The sequence below is a fragment of the Sphaerodactylus townsendi genome, linkage group LG04, assembly GCF_021028975.2.
Source record: "Sphaerodactylus townsendi isolate TG3544 linkage group LG04, MPM_Stown_v2.3, whole genome shotgun sequence".
Lineage (NCBI taxonomy): Eukaryota > Metazoa > Chordata > Lepidosauria > Squamata > Sphaerodactylidae > Sphaerodactylus > Sphaerodactylus townsendi.
This window is the reverse complement of record NC_059428.1, coordinates 31,162,867-31,183,913: the sequence shown is the minus strand read 5'-3', so window position 1 is coordinate 31,183,913 and position 21,047 is coordinate 31,162,867. Positions and strand designations below refer to the sequence as shown.

At 47.1% G+C, this 21,047-nt stretch overlaps 1 protein-coding gene across 1 annotated transcript; it reads right to left on the bottom strand.

Annotated features, from left to right (window-relative positions):
- Positions 1-468: 468 nt before the first annotated feature.
- Positions 469-20,767, bottom strand: PDX1 (pancreatic and duodenal homeobox 1). The gene is made up of 2 exons (XM_048494041.1): positions 20,338-20,767; positions 469-839 (listed from the first exon to the last, which is right to left on the bottom strand). Exons 1-2 carry the CDS (start codon positions 20,765-20,767, stop codon positions 469-471), a joined length of 801 nt encoding a protein of 266 aa, XP_048349998.1.
- Positions 20,768-21,047: the final 280 nt, after the last annotated feature.

Here is a 21,047-nt window from a genome sequence, read left to right as displayed (position 1 = left end):
ATATCCCCAGACCCCTTTCCCCCACCCCCTACCCTGATTGTCCACATGGCCATGTATTGATCCCGTGGAAGAATCGTTTAAACTCTGGCCCTCCAGATGTTCCCCGGGCTACGATTCCCACCAGCCCCTGCCAGCCTAGCCAAACGGAGGGCCGGGGTTTAAACATCTGGCGTGATTATTATCATTATTGTTGTATTCAATTTTGGATGAGCACATCTCTGGGAAAGGTTTCTAGACGGGGGAGGGTGCTTTTCCAGAAAGGGGCGCTCCAAGGGTGGCAGGGGCTGCGTCCCCATTCCCCCCCTTCTCCGCAGTCTCCCCCATCGCCCCCCCCCCTGCCCCGTTGTCTCTGGACAGTCAGCCGAGCTAGGACCACTTCGGAGCGGAGTCCAGAGTTCTGTTTCCTCGGAAGAGCTTTTTCTGGCCCTGCTCTGAAAGTCCTCCGGAGGGCAGAGGCTGCTGCGCTCTTCACCGGGCCGCCGGGGGCTGGGGAGAGGAGGCGGTGGGGCTGGTGGGCAGCCGCTCCTCGCCCGCCTCGTCCTTGGCCATCAGTTCCCCCGAGGAGACGGCGCAGTCCTGCTCCGGTTCCCGGCCGCTCCCGCCGCCTGCGGCGCCTCCTCGCTTCTTGTCCTCCTCCTTCTTCCACTTCATGCGGCGGTTCTGGAACCAGATCTTGATGTGGCGCTCGGTCAAGTTCAGCAGCACGGCCAGCTCCACGCGCCGCGGCCGGGAGATGTACTTGTTGAAGAGGAACTCCTTCTCCAGCTCCAGCAGCTGCGCGCGCGTGTAGGCCGTCCGCGTCCGCTTGTTCTCCTCCGGCTCCACCGCGTAGGAGCCACCTGCGGGAAAGCAGGGAGGGTTAGAGAGGCTAGAATCCCGGACAGACCCTGCTGCAGCGATCAGGCTGCTCACCCCAGATCTCCGGGGATTACAGACGATCTCCAGGCCACATTAGCCTGGAGAAAATGGCCACTTTGGAAAGTTATTCCCCAATTGTATTATTCCCCACTTTGGAAAGTGGACTCTGTGGCATTATTCCCCATTTTGGAACTATGGCATTATTCCCCACTTTAGAAAGTGGATTGTGGCATTATTCCCCACTTTTGGAAAGTGGACTCTGCGACATTATTCCTCACTGATGCCACTTTCCCTCGCCAAATCCCCCCTCCTCAGGCTCCCCCCCCCCCCCCACAAATCCCGGGGTATTTCCTAACCTTCAGCCAGTAACCTTATTCATAAAAATAAACTGGAAACCTGGGTTTTCATGCTGTGTGATAGTTTTTGCTCCTAGGTTTCACTGACATCTATGGCTGGCACCTTCAGAGGCATGTCTGAAGAGGTATTTTTCTGTGTCATGGAGAGAAACACAGCTTACCGTGACATGCCCCTGAAGATGCCAGCCATAGATGCGACCAAACCTTGGAAGCAAAAACTGTTGTCTAAAGCAATGTATAAAGTGCAAAGGAACTGGGAGGAGTGCCCAGCAGCAGGCAGGCAAATGGTCAGCTAGAGAGGGCTGTAAAGTTAGTGTCCATCCTTTTGTGTCACCTCTTGTCTTTCTTTATTCTGCTATTCTCAGGTCTAATATCCTGCTTCTTTTCCCAAGTTAGAAAAACCAACTCTTCCTAGCCTGCAAGGAAGCAGCATGCTATCTCTCACTCTTTACTATTGTAAATGTACTTCCTAATAAACATTTGCCCCTTGCCCTTATAATCAGTGTGCTAGCCAATTCTCTGTGCAGTAAACTCCAACATTTTGGTTATGGGTCCAGGAGTTAATGGCAAGGATTAAAAGAAAAAGGAAGCATTTGCCCCAGGCTCAGATAACTAGGGCACAAAGACAAAAGGCACAGAAGATGGCCACCCCCTGTGAGTAAAGGTATGACACTTGCATAGATCTACTATCATCACAAGCCTTTATTGGCATAAAATAAACATACAAAATCAGCATACAAAATTTGCCCATTATTGCTCACAATTATAGACACTGGTACTAAAATACTAAATACTAAAATATATACATGGTCCTTCTGTAACTATAGGACATTCCTTCAGCTAAGTTAACTCACTTAAACGTCATCGGATACTGACAGAAGCTAGAAAAATTACTGCTGGCTATATGTGGTCATAATACATAGACTTTGGTTGGTATTCATCTAGACTTACGTCTATTATTGTTAGCAGAAATTTTGCTACATTCTCACACACTGTGGGATCCATGTTGTTCAAAAGCATAGGTATCTTAAGAGCATCAGTTAGATTGTTATACAGAAATGGGATAAGTGCAGATTGTGACATTCTGATTTTTGCAAACCTTACACAATGAAAGAGGGTATGATCGAGTGTCTCCACCCTGACCCATATTGCATGGACATAGCCTCCTCTGTTTATCAATTTGTTGAGTATCTGCTACATAGAGCAGCATAGAAGGCATTAAGATTGAATCTGGCCAGTGTTAAAGCTCTTCTTAATTTTAGGGTTGAGAGTGATTCACACTGTAAATGAATTGGCCATGTGTCCTTGTTCACTTGGAATAAGCAGAGGTCAGGGGGGGAACACGTTTTCCTCGCAGCTGTTATCATATCCCGATACTCTTGTTCTTAATAAGCGGCTTAGATTTTTCAAGCAGCTATAGTATGCTTCCTGATAGGGAAAAGAGGGACTAACGACTCTAATGAAAAGCCAAGAGTGTTGATTTTCCCTCAACTAGTTTCCAGCCACCTAGAATTTGCGATAGTCGGAAAGCATGAGGTGTAACAAACTGGAGTGATCCTGCAAGTATGAGTGGATACGTAGCCAGTATCTGACAGTTCTCAGCCAGGCCATCGTGGCATATGATATTTGCCCGAGTTCTAAACATAGGGCTGCATATGAAGCACAATTTGGTAAGCCCATAATTTTGTGGAAGAAACGGGACTGGGCTGTGTTTATATTTTGTTTATAGCTCCGATCCAAATAGGTGCTCCATAGAGGAGCTGAGAGCCGCATTTAGCACTGAACACCTTCAATGCGGATGGTATATACTAGTGGCCCACAGTGAAAAAGAAACGCTGAATTGCTAGGGCACTGTTGTTAGCTGCAGCGAGTGCTAATTTCCTATGTACTGCCCAATTAAGGTTGCTAGTAAGAGTTATGCCCAAATGTTTGAACTGGTTAACTTGTTCTATGGGTCTGTTATTGATGGTCCATGTATGACTAGGGGGTCTTCTAGCGAAGACCATTATTTTGGTTTTTTCATAGTTAATTACCAGTTCGTTCCACATGGAGACTGTGAATGAAAGCGATCTTACAGCAGGAAAAATGTTTTATGTTTCCTTTTTTCTGTATTACATTTTTATTTACTTCAACAAATATTAAAAATACATAATACTCAAATCATTAGAATATATGTCCATAACATTAAAAAAAATCACTTAGTTACCAAATATAAACCCACAGTTACAAAAAACAACACAAATACACCTTGTTGCAGCACAAAAACTTATGGAGCTTTCTTTCAACAACAAAACCAGCCCAGTGAGATGAGGACTGCAAGAAATGGAACTCGAAAGCCAGAGGTATTATTGTGTCAGCTTTATCAGACTAATTATTATCCGGGACAGACATTTTGGATACAGTGGCTGAAATTTTTCAGGAGTTAAAAAAAATGTTTGGAAAAGAAATCTTAACAATGATGTTTCTGCAATATCAGCTACTTGTGAAATGTTTGCCAGAAGGAGGCAATCTAAATCAGCATATTAATGAGATTCTAACTGACCAGCTAAAGTTAGTTGGAAAGGTCTTGGAAGATGACGACGTCATACTTGTTGATCTCATTGCCAAAAGTTATGCAAACTTTGTAACTGTGATAAAGAATTATTAAAGCTTGAGAGTCAGACTTTAAGAAAAAATATGCAAATTGTTAACTGCTCTCAGTAAATACAGAAATGTGATACTTGCCTAAAGGCAAAGAATGTCAGACTGTGGCCCCTTCAGCACATGCAGAATAATGCACTTTCAACCCACTTTCAATCCACTTTGTGGCTGTGCAGATAGCAAAATCCACTTGCAAACAATTGTGAAAGTGGATGGAAAGTGTATTATTCTGCATGTGCAGAAGGGGACGGAGCTTTGCAAAGAAATCAAGCAGGCTGAGAGCAAAGCATCCTCTGGAGCTTATTTGTACAGATTTATGTACACCATTTAAAACAGAGACTCCTTCAGGGCCCCTATATCTCCTCATATTTATAGATGATTTTTCAAAATATAAAGGGACATAGTTCCTCAGACATAAAAGCAAAGTTCTGAGCAAATTTAAAGTTTACCTTGCATTAGTCAAAAATAGATTCCAAAGGACCTCAGTGGTTTTACACTCAGACAATGGGGCAGAATATTGCTCAAATGAAATGAAAGCATTATTGACTGAATGTGGAATTGAACATCAGTTGGCTATTCCATTTAGTCCTGAAATGAGCGGTCAGCTAAAAAGAAAAAAAAAGTCCCCTTACTGAAATGGCCAGATGCATATTGTTTAAGGCCAAACTACCAGGTAAATACTTGGCAGAGGCCATTAATACAGCATCTTACTTACAAAACAGATTGCCAGCCATGGGAGCTGATAAGACTCTTTATAAACTGTGGTTTGGGCAAGCCCAGTGTGAGCCATCTGAAAGTTTTTGGATCAAAAGCATATGCTTAAATTCCTAGAAAGAAGCACTAAAAATTGAACAGAAGGAGGCATTTTATAGGATATTCTGAGGGGTGCAGAGGATACAAAATCCTTAACCCTAAAACTTGTGAGTTAAACATTTGTGATGCAGTTTATGATGATGAAAAGGAGAAAGCAGATTCCAGTAATTTCATCTCAGCAGAGAAAATCAAGTACAGCAGCCAAATGCAGTCTATCTGAATACCATGGACAGCACACTTGAAGCACCTAAGGATGACAGCACCATGGACAGCACACATGGAGCATCTGCAGAACATGTTCAGCTAGAAGGGGCTACAACCCTCAAGCATTCCCCCAGAACAAACATGGGCAGACCACCTCTGAGATATGCTTGTCTTGCAAAGGCAGCAATGGTTGCAGAACCCTCCGCATGGGAAGACATTGCAAGGATGGCTGTCAGAGAAGCAGAGAGATGGATGAAAGCTACAGAAGAAGAGAATGAAGCATTAACTCAAAACAAAACATGGACACTTACAGAACTACGACCTGAAAAGAAGGCAGTAGGATGCAAGCAGTTTTCAAGACCAAGAGTTTCAAGACCATGCAGAAAGGGAAGTGAGAAGATACAAGGCAAGACTGGTTGCAAAAGGCTACCCTCAAAAATTTGGAGAACACTATGAAGAAACCTTTCCACCAGCGGTCAGACACACTTTCTGCTCTTGAGCACCACAGCTGCAAGAAAGATGCAAATTGAGCACCTAGATGTAAAGACTGCCTTCCTACATGGAGAAATAAAGGAAGAAATCTACATGGAACAACCACCAGGATTTGGACAACACAAGGGCGAGCTTCTTGTGTGCAAACTTCTAAGAGCATTCATGGATTGAAACAGGCAGCCCAGTGTTGGAACCCAAAGCTTCATCAAGAGCTTACTAAAGAATGATTTTAACAAGGCAAAGCAGAACCTTGCCTGTGCTCAAGGCACTGGCAAAACTACCAGGGGGAGGGGGGTGCACTGTGCACTGGGCGCACGGTTTTGGGTCATGTGGTGGGTGGAAAATTCCCCCTCCCCCCCTTCCCCCCACGGCGCTCCCCCACACTTACATTACAAACCGAGCAGGCTGGAGAACAGGCTTCAAAGGCCCTGGTGGGAACTACATTTCCCAGGGTCTCCTGAGAAATGTAGTTCCCACTAGGGCCTTTGAAGCCTGGAAGGGAACAGGTCTGTTCTCCAGTTTGCACAGTTTCTAAAGTAAGTGCGGGGGCGCCGCGGGGCTGTGTGTGCCACGGGGGGGGGGGTATGTGTGCTGCGCCGGGGGTGTGCGAAAAAGCCATAGTGCGCATCAGGAGCACTCTGGCCCAGCTACACCTCTGGCTCAAGGTACAGAGACAACAGGTGGACTCACATTCTGACTTATATGGATGATTTGATCTTTTGGTATGAAAGCAAAGAGGACTGTGATAAAAAGGTTTAGCACTTGAGCCATATGGATGTGAAATATTTTGTGAGAAACCTATGTGAAGGCTTGTTGACTTTAGTACTGTCCTGAAAAAGAAATGGTTATAGATGTGTTCACCGAGCCCTTACCTGGAGAGACATTTGAAGGTCTCTGTGGGAAGATGAATCTTATGGACTTTGCACACTAGACCTTGGGAAGGGGTGTTGGATGTACCAATATCTACTGTGCAAAGGAACTGAGAAGGAGACCCAGCAGGGGGCAGGCAAGTGGTCAGCAAGAGAGGGCTGTAAAGTTAGCGACCCCTCTTCCTTTTGTGTCACTTCTTGTCCCTAGACTGATACTCTCAGGTCTAATATCCTGCTTCTTCTCCGAAGTTAGAAAAACAGACTCTTCCTAGCTACCAAGATAGCAGCAGGCTGTCTTTCCGTCTTCACTATGCTAAATGCACTTCCTAATAAACATTTACCCTTTGCCCTTTTAATCAGTATGCTAGCCACTTCTCTGTGCAGTGAACTCCAGCAAAAACTACCAGACCCTGGCCACACAGCCCCAGAAAACCCGTAACAGCTGGTTGAGTCCCTTACTCTAGTGGGGAAGGAGGTTTTTTGTTTTCCCAAGGAGACCTGAGGCAGCCAGTTGAGAAGTCTAAGGATCTAATCCAGGGGTCTGCAACCTGCGGCTCTCCAGATGCAGCTCTCCAATTGGCCATGCTGGCAGGGGTTGATGGAAATTGTAGTCCATGAACATCTGGAGAGCCGCAGGTTGCAGACCTCTGCTTGGATTGCCACTAAAGTTTCAGTAGAAACCCTACCAAGGCTCAGTCTACACAAGACGGGGTCAAATTCCTATACTTCTTTCTTATGAGAAAGTAGACGAGTTGTCTGCCTTTTAATGGACTGACCGAGCAGTGCCTTAATTAAATGTATATAAATCTGTCTATTGCTGATGTGAGAGTTTCTAAGAAGCAAAGGTTGCCACTCCGTCTTTGTCACTTCAAACAGCCTACTTTCCATGTCGCATTACAGTAATGTGACAGAATGAAAAGACAGTAGGAAAATTAGAACCCTGCCCTTAATACGTAGTCTACCCAAACAAGGTTCACCCCCCCCTCCCCAAAGCTCGTGAAATCAATGGGTTGAAGGGGCGCAATCACTATGCCCTTCTCACAACATGAATTTTGTAGATGTCCCAGTGTGGACTGGACACTGATCCGTTTTGGAATGCAGATTTGATAAGAATTACGCAGCATCTTGAAAACTGAAAAAGGGTCAGTTCAAGGCAGAAACTGCTCCAAGGTCACTAAGAAACAGCAAACTACAGATTGGGTGAAATAGACTATTTTCTGCCCAGTGCGGTTGTGAAAGGATTACAGAGGAAACAAATGAGGCTCTGCTCTCTTCTGGGGGTTTGAAGAGCAGAGTCACTGACCTGAAAATATTCTTCATAGAATCATAGGTTTGGAAGGGGCCATCCAGGCCTTCTAGTCCCACCCCCTGCTCAATGCAGGATCTGCCAAAACACAAGTGTCAAACATGCGGCTGGGACCAGATTTGGCCCCTTGTGAGAGTTTAATATGCCCACCAGCTGGCTGAGACCCCCCCACACACACACTCCTGATCTGGGATGGGGAGCCCACTGGGGGCTTGACAGCTGACAGCCACCAACCCCAGAGCTGAGCACCTCCCCCAGTGCCTGCCCAGGCAGCCAATCCTCCCCCCTCCCACATACCCCCAGGGCCAATCTGATCTGGGAGCACACAGTGGCCTAGCCAGCGGAGATAGTGCTAACGTGTGCTGGCAGTCCTGCTGGGCAGCCACACGCCCTCCCCTCCGGTCCAAGGCACCTTTATGTCATATCCGTGCCTGGTAAGAAATGAGTTCAACACCCTAACCCAGTGATGGTGAACCTATGGCACGGGTGCCAGAGGTGGCACTCAGAGCCTTCTCTGTGGGCACACACAAACAGAGTTCATCATAAGTGCTTGGGGGGGGCTCTGTCATTGCCCCCCCACACACACATCTAGGCTGGCGTGGGCTGCTGGGCTCGATTATTAGCATTAAACCTAAGACCTAGTTTTGGGGAAGCCGTATTAGAGTAACCTCTAAGTTAAGCACTAAGTTAAACCTCTAACTGATTTTCATAAGCAAACTCTTCGAACGGTGTGACTGACGACCTCTAGGAGGGCTTGTTACTCCAGAAGTAATCGCTTTACCTGCGAGGTAAGCCTCAGTTGCTGGCAATGTGGCTTTGCTTCCTGAGGCAGACCCTCCTAGGGTCACATGAGTCACCTGTTCGAAGAGTTTACTTGTTTCTTCAAAGCAAAGCCACCGACTACCACCAAGCTTACTCCCGAGTAACACATGCCTCGGAGCCAACCAGTTTTTCTAAACTAAAACCTCAGTATTCAGGTTAAAGTGCCGTGTTGGCACTTTGCGATAAATAAGTGGGTTTTGGGTTGCAGTTTGGGCACTCGGTCTCAAAAGGTTCGCCATCACTGCCCTAACCTAAAGCATCCCTGAAGAGCGTTCCTCCAGCGGCTGCTTGAAGACTTCCAGAGAAGGGGCGGCTTATCATCGCCCTAAGTAGCCCATTCCACGACTGCACGACTCCCACTGGGTTTAAACCCTCCCCCTAATATTTTGTAGCAGTCATCAGCAAGTCTCCACTAAGACTGGAAACTACAAATTATTCCAGTCTTGCAAATGTGATGCAACATTAACCCCGCCCCCCCGAAATCTTGGGCAGTACCATATATCTTGAGTATATATCTCTCAATTACAAAAGGTGACATTGCTTGGATTATTTGTAAACTGCCCTAAGTCCTCCAGGAGATTGGTGGGGTATACATGAAATAAAATAATAATAAAATCATAAAATAAACATACTGCTGGAGTACTTTAGGACATGCTAGATTCTTGGGAAGAAGGCAGTATGTATGAAGGTCAGCAGTTGCTGAAGATCTGTGATTTTGTTAAATTATGATTGTTATTGTTTGCTTTATCCTGCAGTTGAAGCTGTGGGCTCATGCCTCCTGGAATCTATTCTGTTCAGCTCCTGGGCTTTCAGGTCTGAGGCCCCTTCCGCACATGCAGAATAACGCACTTTCAATGCACTTTGCAGCTGGATTTTACTGTGTGGAATAGCAAAATCCACTTGTAAACAATTGTGAAAGTGGATTGAAAGTGCATTATTCTGCATGTGCGGAAAAACGTATAAGACTGCAGCCTGAAATGTTGGGTTTCTGACAGCTGCCCGCTCATACATTTTAAACTGGTAGGTAACAAAGCAGAAAAGGGCGACTTCCTATGTTGGGAATTCGAGTGGCAGTGAGATTTTTAATTTGGCTCTGGTTTCTGTCACTGAAATTATTTTTTAAAGCATTTAACCCTGGACATATCCTGTCCTAAACACTTTGGGCAAACTTGTTTGGGAATCCAGCTGATAATGCAAAATCTGGAAATTGAAATGGGACACAAAACCACACATGCACGCCAACAGAAAAAAAAATACGATGTTCATAAACACTGGGGGTGGGGGGGAGTGACTTCTCAATGGAGTGTCGCGTTTCAATGGAGTGTCGCGTTTCAATTCAGTACCATTGAGATGCGTTTGGTTTCCAAAACAAAACGCCTTCCGGACCTGTCTTCGGGGAAATCCTCCATCCTCCACTCAATTTCCACACCATTTTGTAGCCCACTGACAGCAAACCAAAGTAAATTAGTGGACTACTGATGGCTGGAACCGAAATTTCTCAGGGCCAGTTTCTTTGCAGCTAAACGGGATTACTTACTTGGTAAGAAGACTCTCGAATTTCTGGAAACCCACAGATAGCAATGGGAAAGGTTACATCTAAAAAACATTATTTCTTTTTCTTGGGGTCAACGCGTTAGCCTCTTGCACTTTGTAGGGGAGGGGGAAATGGCAAAAAAGGCAATAAGAAATGACCCCACAGGTGTCGCTGAATGTGTGAGTTATTTTATGTAAACAGAAAAGAGTCCGGGGGCAAAATAACACTTTTACAAAATCTACCGATTTATACACTAGGGTGCTTTTTCATTCTAGCCAATGTAACTTATTGTGTGTGAGTGCGTGCGTCCTTGCGTGCGTGTTGTGGAAGGCTTTCAGGGCAGGAATCAACCGGCTGTTGTGGTTTTTCCGGGCTGTATGACCATGGTCTGGTAGTTTTTGCTCCTAAGGGTTTTCCCAACCCGCATCTATGACTGGCACCTTCAGAGGCACCGGGAGAGACACGTCTTACCGGGACCTGTCTCTGAAGAGGCCAGCCAGAGAAAAACGGGAGGCGTGAAAACCGCCAGACCAGGGCCACAGCCCGGGAACCCCACAACAGACAACTCCTCCTCCTCCAGGAGTTTTACAAAGGAACACTTCCCTTCAGGAGAAGTATGACCACTGCCAATGGGCTGCGGCTGACCAGATGGATGGCCCTCCCCAAAGAAGACTGCCATCTGCTTGCGGTAGAAGATGAAGCCCAAAGATCAGCCGCCTTAGTGCTGTGAGGATCGCTGCTTGAAAAAGGTTTGTGGACCTCCTCCTGACTTCCACCCTGGGCACCCCCACAGTACTCCAAAAAGGCATCGGACGGGGCTTGGGACAGTCAAAGCGGAAACCTTCCCTCCAATACACAGGAAGAGAGTCGTAACAGAAGGAGCTCCGGAGAGCGAGCGGGAAAAGAACCCAAGCGGTGGAGCAGGGATGTGGCCTGAGATCAGGGAGGGGGGCACGAACCAGAGGCTCCGGAGGGACCCACGTCCCGAACCCGTTCCCTTGACTGCGCTGCGCTCTGGCTGGGGAACCATCTGAGGCGAAGCGAGCTGCAGAACCATCAAAAGCTAAAAGAGAGGGGAGCCAGAGTATCAGCCCTCTGAATCTCTGCTCCCCCACCCCACCCCCAACCACCACCCCCAGCCCCGCAGTGTCTTTTTGACGAGAAAGTAGTCTTGGGCGGCTGGAACCCCAAATAGGCACGGCTTCTTCCAGGCAAATTTCTCTCCCGGAGCGAAAAGACCAAGCGCCATGTGGTAGAGGACTCTCCTGGTAGACCAGGCGTTGCTGGTGTTGTCCTATCCAGTGGACTCAGAAATAATTTCAGCTCATATCTGGACTGCGGATTTGGCCCCTTGAGAGTTCTTTTTCTATTTTCTTGACATTTGCATCCGGACTGCGGACTTCAGAATTTTTTGAAGCTTTCCGGTTCCGATGGATCAGAGCACCAGATCTGGTGGCCTCGCTCGCCATTGGAAGGGCTCTGAAACCCCTTCGGCCGCAGCTCGAGGAGACCCCCGGAGCGAAACCTTCCAATCCGCTAGTTCAGGTTTCCTCGCGTCCCAAGGGGCTCACTCCCAGAACTGGCTCCTCCTTATGTTTCACGGCCGCGCAGGTAACCTTTCTTCACCGGGGAATGAAGTTCACGGACTGACATTCACTGAATTCTCTTACCGAGACTTAAACGCCAGCAGACATAAAAAGGTTTTGCCTTTGACTGCAGCTTGGTCCGTGTATGGGGTAGGATATTTTTATATATATATTTTACATATATATATCGTAACCTTCCCCATAAGATTTCCCAAGATGATTTCCCCTTCACCTATACCTGAAGAAGATTACTCATGAAAACTCATACTGAAACAAACATTAGTCTTTAGAATCCCACTGGACTATTGTTTTATTCTGCTAGGGCACGCTCAGACCGCTATCCCTTTACAACAGTATAGCAGAAGCGTCGATGTGCGTGTGTAAATAAACATGCACACATATGTGAGTATATGAGCATATGTGAGCCCTTTGAGGGTGGGCGGTATAATAAATTCGATAAATAATAAATATAATGTATACACATACATTTACACGCATGTGTGTGCTCATGTCTCCACCATTTGTGCGTATATGTTTGAATACACAGCATGACCGGAATAGTCCAGCCTAGCGCGATCTCAAAAGCTAAACAGGGGTGGTCCCTCGCAGCGTTTAGATGCGAGACCACTAAGGAAGTTCAAGGGTTGGGAGGCAGAGGCAGGCAATGGCAAACCACCACTCAATATCTAAGGGTGCAAGAATTACATAGTAGAGTCAGGTACAGAGCAACACAGACAGTCTGTACTAGGCAATTGTAGGCGGAGTAGTAGTATTGGTCTGCCATAGAAGACTAAGGCTCATTCTGCACATGCAGAATAATGCACTTTCAAACTGCTTTCAATGCTCTTTGAAGCTGTGCGGAATGGCAAAATCCACTTGCAAACAGTTGTGAAAGTGATTTGAAAACGCATTATTTTGCGTGTGCGGAAGGGGCCTAAGATTCAAGTCCAGTAACAATTTAAAGACCAACTAGATTTTCAAGGTATAAGCTCTGGGAGTCAAAGCTTCCTTAGTCAAATAATAAGTATCTGAAGATTGCAGGAATACAGGATTCAGCCGGAATATTATGAAGGTTAAATTAACAGTACGTTTGGCTGGATTACATCTTAGTTTGAGTTGTGCTTTTTTAAAAAAGAGACAATCTTGTGTTGAGGTTAGAGTGCAGCACTAGAACCAGGTTTATATCCCTGAATTTCTTTCTGGACGATGTTAGTCAAATAATTCCTGGTCAGTCTAGCCTACTTTATAAGGCTGTTGTGAGCATACAATGGAAAAAACTATGTGCACTACACCAAATTCCTCTGAAGAAGGCATACAAATGTAAAATTTAAAAAAACAACACCACTGATCAGCCATTGATCCTGGTTCATATTGGGAACCAATTTTCCATGATCAGATATTATCAGTATCCCACTATCTGTTCACCAATATCATCTAATAGAAGAGCTGCTTCACACTAAGGGGCACAGCATTGGAAAGCGATTGAGTGTGCATTACTCATAAGTAAGTACCATTTATTTCATTCCTTTCCTAACACTTGTATTAATCCCAATAACTTTTCCATTTATTTGAACCAGATAAAAGACTTAAGAAACAAAACCTAGCCTTATTGCGGTGGGTTTTCCGGGCTGTGTGGCCGTGGTCTGGTGGATCTTGTTCCTAACGTTTCGCCTGCATCTGTGGCTGGTATCTTCAGAGGTGTATCACAGAGGGAAGTTTGTTACTCACTTGGCAGCTGGATACTGTGTGGAATAGCAAAATCCACTTGCAAACAATGGTGAAAGTGGATTGAAAGTGCATTATTCTGCATGTGCAGAAGGGGCCTCAGATCTCTCTGAATTCAATGCAAGTTTATGGATGTGATGTTATGAGCTCCTGTGAACAGCCTGCCCCAGTAAAGCTGTTTTTATTAGTGCACATCAGCCACTGGTAAATCCTGGAAACTTACGATCCAGTTTGGCCACAGCTCCTTAGCTGATGTATAACAGAACATTTAAGGAAGCATATATATCACTCATATTGTATACATTTCCTGTGGGAAATCCCACTAAAATATGTCTGTATATATGACAAACATGATTGCTGTTGAAGGATTAAGGATTATGTATTAACACATAATCATCAGTGAACTGCAAGTTAATACATTTACCTCAGATACTTTTTTGGAGTCAACACCTTTCATCTCTGTGGGATCAACCACGCATTATATGGTGAGTAAACCAGAGTGTCCAGCAGTGTAGTTCTGCCTGTAACCTATACATAACCATGCTTACAGATTTTATGGGAATGAGCAAATGTGCCTTGCCCTGAGGACATTATCAGTGTTGGAGAACTACATTAACATATTATATTACTAATTTACTTCATTCATACCCCCACCTTTCTCTCCAAAGGGACCCAAAGTAGCTTACATTGCTCTCCTTGTCTCCATTTTATCCACCAACAACCCTGTGAGGTAGGAAAGGTTGAGAGTTTGGGAGTGCGGAGGCTTCCTCAGCAGAGTGGGGAGGACAACTTGTGTCTCCTCCAGCCACTAGGTCTGACTGACTCTCGAAATGTGAAGTGTTCCTTCAAAATCTCAGGGGCGGATTCTGCATGGTCCAAAAACAGCAGTGTGAAAACAGTGTAAAATGGTATAAAACTGTTTAAAAGGGTTTATACCACTTTCACACCGCTGTTTTTGGCCCATGCAGAATCTGCCAGAGCCAAGAAACTCGAGCATGGGTGAATCCCTTCTCCGAGTTTCTTCCCCAAAATGGGATAAATAAGTTCCTCAGCCTTGGGCTGTGTTGTAACCTATGCCAGGCAGCGATTGGTATCAATTGCTTTCTGGATTTTGCTTTTCATTCATCGTTCCTGGAGACGCAGTCTAAAATAAGCATCTTCTGCATATTTATGGAAATCAACTGAAAATGACCAGTGCCACAAAGTGACTGTCATAGCGCAGATATCTTTTCTCAGAAGTAAATCTTCCTGAGTTCAGTTGGACTTATTTCCTTATACGTGTGGTCAGGACTGCGCCTTGAAGAACCTTGCCTGGAAAATTAAATGCATATCGCTAGTTCACCAATAGATGCTGATCACCAAATTCAGGTTGGGGGGTGGGGGAAGATTGGCGGGGGCTTGCCCAGGTAACGGGCACTTATGAGTTAGCGCTGCACAGTCGGTTAACTTTCAAGGTCAGGAACTGATGCGAAACTTTCGTTTTTGAAATATTGTTCCACCGACCGACGTTGTTTTCCTTCAGGCAGTTGAGGGCTTAAAGCAGACAAAGTTAGGACTGGGACAAAAATGAAGACGTGCAGTTATCGAAACTTTGGCAACCATTTCAGCTATTGCCGCTGAGATTTTGAGTTGTTTTTATTTTTTAAAAAAATCAAATTTCAGACGTGCATTTTGAAGGTGAGAGTTTGTAAGTGCTTGGCAGTGCGATTCGATGCGTAGTTGCTCCAGTCTAAACCCACTGATGCTGAAATTAGCGGGTCTCCGACGGGATCAGATGTGAAACCTCAATAGCAACCAAGATATCTAACAGTAAAATATGTCAGTCATCAAATACTATCAAATAGAAAAAACTACCTGACAGCTACAAAATGGAAACACCAAAAGTCCATTTGTAACGATTGCAACTCGATATAAATATGCTGTGCGGAATCCACCCTAGAAAGCGCATCAGATGTTCAAATGGTTTCTGGGAAAATCTCGATGCAGCGCAAGACCCCTCTGGGCCTCTTCCTGGCTCTCGACCAGACTCAGACCCCTTCCACACATGCACAATAATGCACTTTCAATCCACTTTCACAATTGTTTGCAAGTGGATTTTGCTATTCCGCACAGTAAGTGGATTTTGCTATTCCGCACACTTTGAAAGTGGACTAAAAGTGCATTATTCTGCATGTGTGGAAGGGGCCTCAATTAAAACAGTTGCTTTCAATTATCCACGTTAAAACTGGGGCGTTAAACTCCTTCCACGCAAGTTAACACACCCACCCACGTGATAAACATCGTGCGCTGAGGGATTTTGATGTCTTCGCTCTAAAGAGAAACTGCAGTTTTCAGAACATATTACATCCCGCCCCCGCCCCCCCGCAAATCGGTTGCCTTACCTCGAATCTAAAGTGCTGATGGGGTCGACCCTACTTAGCTTCCCAGATCTAACGAAATGGCGTCCAAGCTGGGCACCATGTACTCGCCAGGAAAGGTCACCGCCGGATTCTACAGGACTTACCCTCCAGAAGTGGGTATCCGTTGGGACCCTTCTGCAGGTCCCTTCCATAGAAAGGGCACAGAAGCGAGGCCTCTTCTGTGTCCTAAATCCCATATCTGTACTAGAGGGTCAGGGGTGCTGGTTTGCTATCCTGCCAGGGCTTTCACTTTCTGGTCTGTGTCTAGGCTTAGTTTTGTTGGATCCAGAGAATGACGTCGCCTGGGTCCCTTCCCTCCACCAACCCCCGAGCTTTGGGATGGGCTGGTCTCCGTTTGTAACCCCAGAAATACATTTATAAGCCCCCCCCCCCCCGTTATTTCTGCGATCTAGCTGAACAATGTCCGTCGCGCAATATTTGCAGAAAGGCGTGACCCAGAGCATGCCAAACGCTGGCTCCGATAACATTGTGCAACCGCAGACAGAAGGGTTGTTTCCCCAACGGCGCTTCCAGGAGAGTGCCTCGTTCCCGCAGCCCCCCCCCCCCACCAAACTGGGCCTTCTTGACTCTTGTCCCCTCCGGAGGACAAGGAGGACAGTAGCCCGTACCCACTACGAGGCACCCCAGTCTCGAGGGAAGAAGGCCTCGTCCTGCCTCGGTTGCAGACGGTAGCCGGGTTGGTCTGCAAGAGAATGAATACTCAGGTTGGGTGCAGTGGCACCTTAGAGACCAGCAAGATGGGGGTGTTTCCAACCAAAGCGCAGCTTTGAGTCTCAAAAGATTATGCCCCCAAAATCTTGCAGGTCTCTAAGGTGCCACAAGACTTCACTCTATCTATCTATCTATCTATCTATCTATCTATCTATCTATCTATCTATCTATCTATCTATCTATCTATCTATCTATCTATCTATCTATCTATCTATCTATCTATCTATCTATCTATCTATCTATCTTTCCGCACATGCAGAATAATGCACTTTCAAACAGCTTTCAATGGTCTTTGAAGCTGTGCAGAATGGCAAAATCCACTTGCAAACAGTTGTGAAAGTGGTTTGAAAACGCATTATTTTGCATGTGCGGAAGGGGCCTATCTATTTATATTTCATTTTTTGATTTATATCCCGCCCTCCTCCGTGGGGCCCAGGGAGGGGAACAACAACATCATCACAATATAAAACATCAGCAATCATAAGTAACTAACCAGTTATCATAAAACCAGAAATAGCAACAGGGGATCATCCGATGTTTACTCAGAAGTAAGCCCCACAGGATTCAAGAAGGAAGCCAACCCGCTGGGGCTTCAGCCTCCGTTTGCTCTGCACCGGTTTCTAAAGTGGCTACATTGGTTGGTTTCCTGACCTTCCGGGAGCTTTGGAATAGGTTTAGTGCCAAATTAAAACAGAGACCCGACGCGTCTCTTCTTCACACGCACAAAGAGAAAGTGACACGCCACGGTGTCAACCTAGGGCAGGCAACGACTGGGCTTGTGAATTCAGTGTGTGAAACTCACACACCCCTTCCCCCGCCCCCCTCATGTTCTTCATTCCGGCTGCTCTGAGTTCAAAACCACTCAGAATGGGAGAAAACCCCAACGGGACGGGATGGCGTTTGTTTCACTGATCCTGCGGCGCGCGTTTTAATGGCCGCGAGCCGATCACAATTGCGGGAAGCCCCGCCAGCAGCTCTCTCTGGAAGAATCCATTCTCTTGGGATCCATCGGCATCAACCAGCCCTATCCCAAATAACCGAGCCGAGGACCAAAGTGACCGACGGACGCCGATGATCCGGTTTCGTTGCTCTGCATGCGAACGCGCATATCCAGGCGCAAGCCAAACGCGCACATTCCGTGGGACGGGACGAACAGGCGCGCATCCGGATCCACGTCTACGGTGGCCACCAGAAGCCCTTTCTTCTGGCAAAATCTGTTCTGTAAGATCTTGTAGGGATTACTGAAGAACGTTAGAGATGCCCACGCAGCCTTTCCCCTTAATTTCATAAGAAACCACAGGCCTGCACAAAGATACACAGGCCTGCACTCTGTGCAGTTATTTCTGCGGAGAGAAGGAAGTTCTGTCCCACACAGTTTACTCCAACTCGCTCCCAAGACCGGGGCCCTGCCCTTCCGCACATGCGGAATAATGCACTTTCAATCTACTTTGGAGCTGTGCGGAATGGCAAAATCCACTTTCAAACAATTGTGAAAGTGGATTGAATGTGCATTATTCTGAATGTGCGGAACGGGCCCAGAAAGAGCTTGAAGCTCCACAGAGCTGAAAAGCACATGGAGGATCCATGCTCCACCCTGGTTGCTTTCCAGTCTTGTGGGGAGACTTGTGAGCAAAACCCCACGGGCCACACCAGTGGATCCTGAAAGCTGGCTCAGACAGAGCACCCAGATTAATTTTAGGATCCACTCGTTTGGGAGTGAGGCCTCCTGAAATTAGCAGGGGATCATTTAATCCCGAAAAACAGCCATCCAATTGTTTGTTTACCGGCAGCCCCACTGTGAAATAGAAGGAGGATATTTATTTAAATTCAACACAAATGGGTCTGGCATGAAAGGGGGATCGTCTCACACTCTCACGCAAGTGACACTTACACCCACTAATACATCTGGTGTGTTTCACATTTTAAGGGGGTCGCTTTTCTTTCATTTGAATCCAGGTCAGTGAGAGAAAGGCAGCGATCCTTTCTGAATGAATAACCGTCCGACCCAAAGCAAAAGTTCCACAGAATTTACCCACTACCAGTATGTTATGCGTAACAATGGCGCTTTTGCGAAAGTAAAGCAGATTTTGTTTTTCCAAACAGGCCAATTCTGAGCAAGGTTAAGCGAAAGTAAATTCCATGGAGTTCACTACGGTTTACTCACGAGTGTGCGTAAGTGCACAGAAATGGGTTTCTGCCAGGCAGATCTCGGTAATACTGCTACTTGACTGCACTACTGGTCCCGTTGTCCCTTGGTTTAAATGCACAGGCAATTAAATCAATGGTGAATTGAGGTTCCGGGACCCTTTGAATGTGAGGTGGGAAATAATTATTTTTCTGCCCCTTTCAATTCCCACATAAACAAATTAAGTACGTAATTTTATGCACCTAATTGAGTGAATGGCAGGCAGATAGTTGCATTTTTTGGGGGTTCAGATCCTGTTACAATCGAAAGCAAACGAGGGAGAAACAGACTCCACAGACCCCCTTCAGAATTTCATGAGAAGGGAATTTGAGTTTTCAAAAGTACATTGTCGAAGGCTTTCAGGGCTGGAATCAACTGACTGTTGTGGGTTTTCCGAGCTATGTGGCCCTAAAACCACCAGACAACGGACGGCCTCACAACCCGGAAAATCCACAACAAACAAAAAATAAAATATATATATATATTTGTACTTCAGAAGGCAAAACGAGGTTTCCTTTTGAGGGAAGAAAAGCACGGCCGGAGGCAGTTACTAATCAAAACACCTGTTCTTAAAATGACCAGATCCCAATGATCTTGCTCAGAAGTTAGCACGGATTCTATTCCTTACAAAAGGTTGCAAATCAGAACCAGAAGGCTGCGAAGAACTACTCCCCAGGAATCAATCTCAAAGAAACAAGAAGGACTTAATTGAAACAGGGCACCTTTGCCCACAGGTGTGCATTACAAACCCGCGGAGGCCGCCCTGGGGACTGCTGGGTGAGCAGGTAAGTTTATACCGCTTTAGGGGGAACGGCTTCTTGGACTTGCTCCCGACGAACCTCTTTGCGAGCTGGAGTGAGTCAAACTAGATTGGCTACTGCCATCTTGGCCGCAATTGTGACCTTTTGTGTTTGGGGTTATATCCAGATTTAACTTCCCTCAGACCCACTAATTCACCGGTTTGCAGACCTTTCCATCCCCCTAGGTTCTGGCCCCTTCGGCACATGAACAATAATCCACTTTCAATCCACTTTCACACTTGTTTGCAAGTGGGTTTTGCTATTCCATACAGCTGCAAAGTGGATTGAAAGTGAATTATTCTGCATGTGCGGAAGGGGCCTCTGTCAAACATCCACCTCCTTTCACTGTGCTCCAGGAAGTTATTAATAACAATATGGAGGTGATTATGATAATTTTCTAATTAACACTGTTCGATTTTGTTTTCCCAACAGGTGTCCGCCTACCTGGGAAAAGGTGCTGATATCATAACAAGCGTGGTGAGTTCATTTATGGCCCTCCGTGTCCTCGTTCTAGTTCTGTTCCGATTTATTTCCCTGCCGTAAAACATCACAAAAGATGGGTTCGAATCCCCCCAACCTCCAGCCCCTTCCTATCGCCACCACCGAGTGTTGCAGGTCTTTTTCCGGACCGCACCTGCGGCCAGTGAGACAGGCACAAGAGCTCAGAAAGCCCCCGGTGTGTCCACTTCTGCGATGTATGGAAATCATTTCCCTCCCCTGAAACTGGACTCGTCATCCAAGGGGCCCCAACTGCCGCTGCTAATAGGAAACGGAAGGAAACCTGTTCAGGCCAGGTGTAGCCCCGGAGCTCCTGAGCGCCCTTGGCAGAAGCCGATCTCCTTGGGGCCTGGGCATGCGTTTCGAGGAGACAAGACTGGAGACTTGGCGCGGGTGCCAGCTTGGTCCCCTCCCTTGGCAGCCAGGTGCCCCTCGTCGGCCACCTGAAAGCAGCACCTGGCCAGGAGAAGCGGGGTGGGGGCAGCCCAGCGAGAGAGGGAAGAAGGAAGGCGTCTTACCCGCGACACTCCAGTGGCCCTTCCAGGCGTGGGCTTTGGTGGACTTCATCCACGGGAAAGGCAGCGGGGCTCTCGGCTCCTCCAGAGCGCCGGCCTCCATCCCGTCTCCGAAGGGCAGAGCTTCTGGGTGCGGGTGAGGCAGCTGCGGATAATGGTGGGGGGGATGCTGGTGCGGGTGGTGATGGAGGTGGGAGAGGCCTGGATCTTCCGTGATGGGGGGCACCTCGTAGGGAGAAATGTCTGGCGGGCTGCCTTGTTCCAGCCCCCCCAGGGCGCCGGGGTAAGGGGGCTCCGGCGCTGGCTGCTGCTGCCGCCCCATGTACAGGCAGGCGGGGGGGCTCGGGGAGTAGTCCTGGGGCTGGGACCTCTGGAAGGCGCAGGGCTCCTTGTAGAGCTGGCTGGAGGCGTAATACTGGTCCTCGGCGTTCATGGCGCGTCCGGGCGAGCCACGCACTCGGCGCGGGCTGGGCGACACCTTTGACAGGTCCCCTTCGCCTGCCCCAACTTGCGGATGGACCCGAGGACCAGAACCTCCCGGGGGAGCTTTCTCATTGGCTCTCCGCCCGGCCACGTGAGGCGCGCTCCCGTCCCCATTGGGCGGCGCCTTTCCAATACGAAGGCGCTCTTGAGCACCTTGGATCCCTCCACGTCCTTTCGCTTTCCTCACAATGTACTCACAGCTCTGCTGTTGCCCTCTGGCATTGGATGCG

Coding starts and splice junctions, on each gene's coding strand:
- PDX1 (XM_048494041.1), bottom strand. CDS start 20,767: ATGAACGCCGAGGACCAGTATTACGCCTCCAGCCAGCTCTACAAGGAG. Junction 840..20,337: donor GGGCCACTGGAGTGTCGCGG/GTAAGACGCCTT, acceptor GCTTTCCCGCAG/GTGGCTCCTACGCGGTGGAG.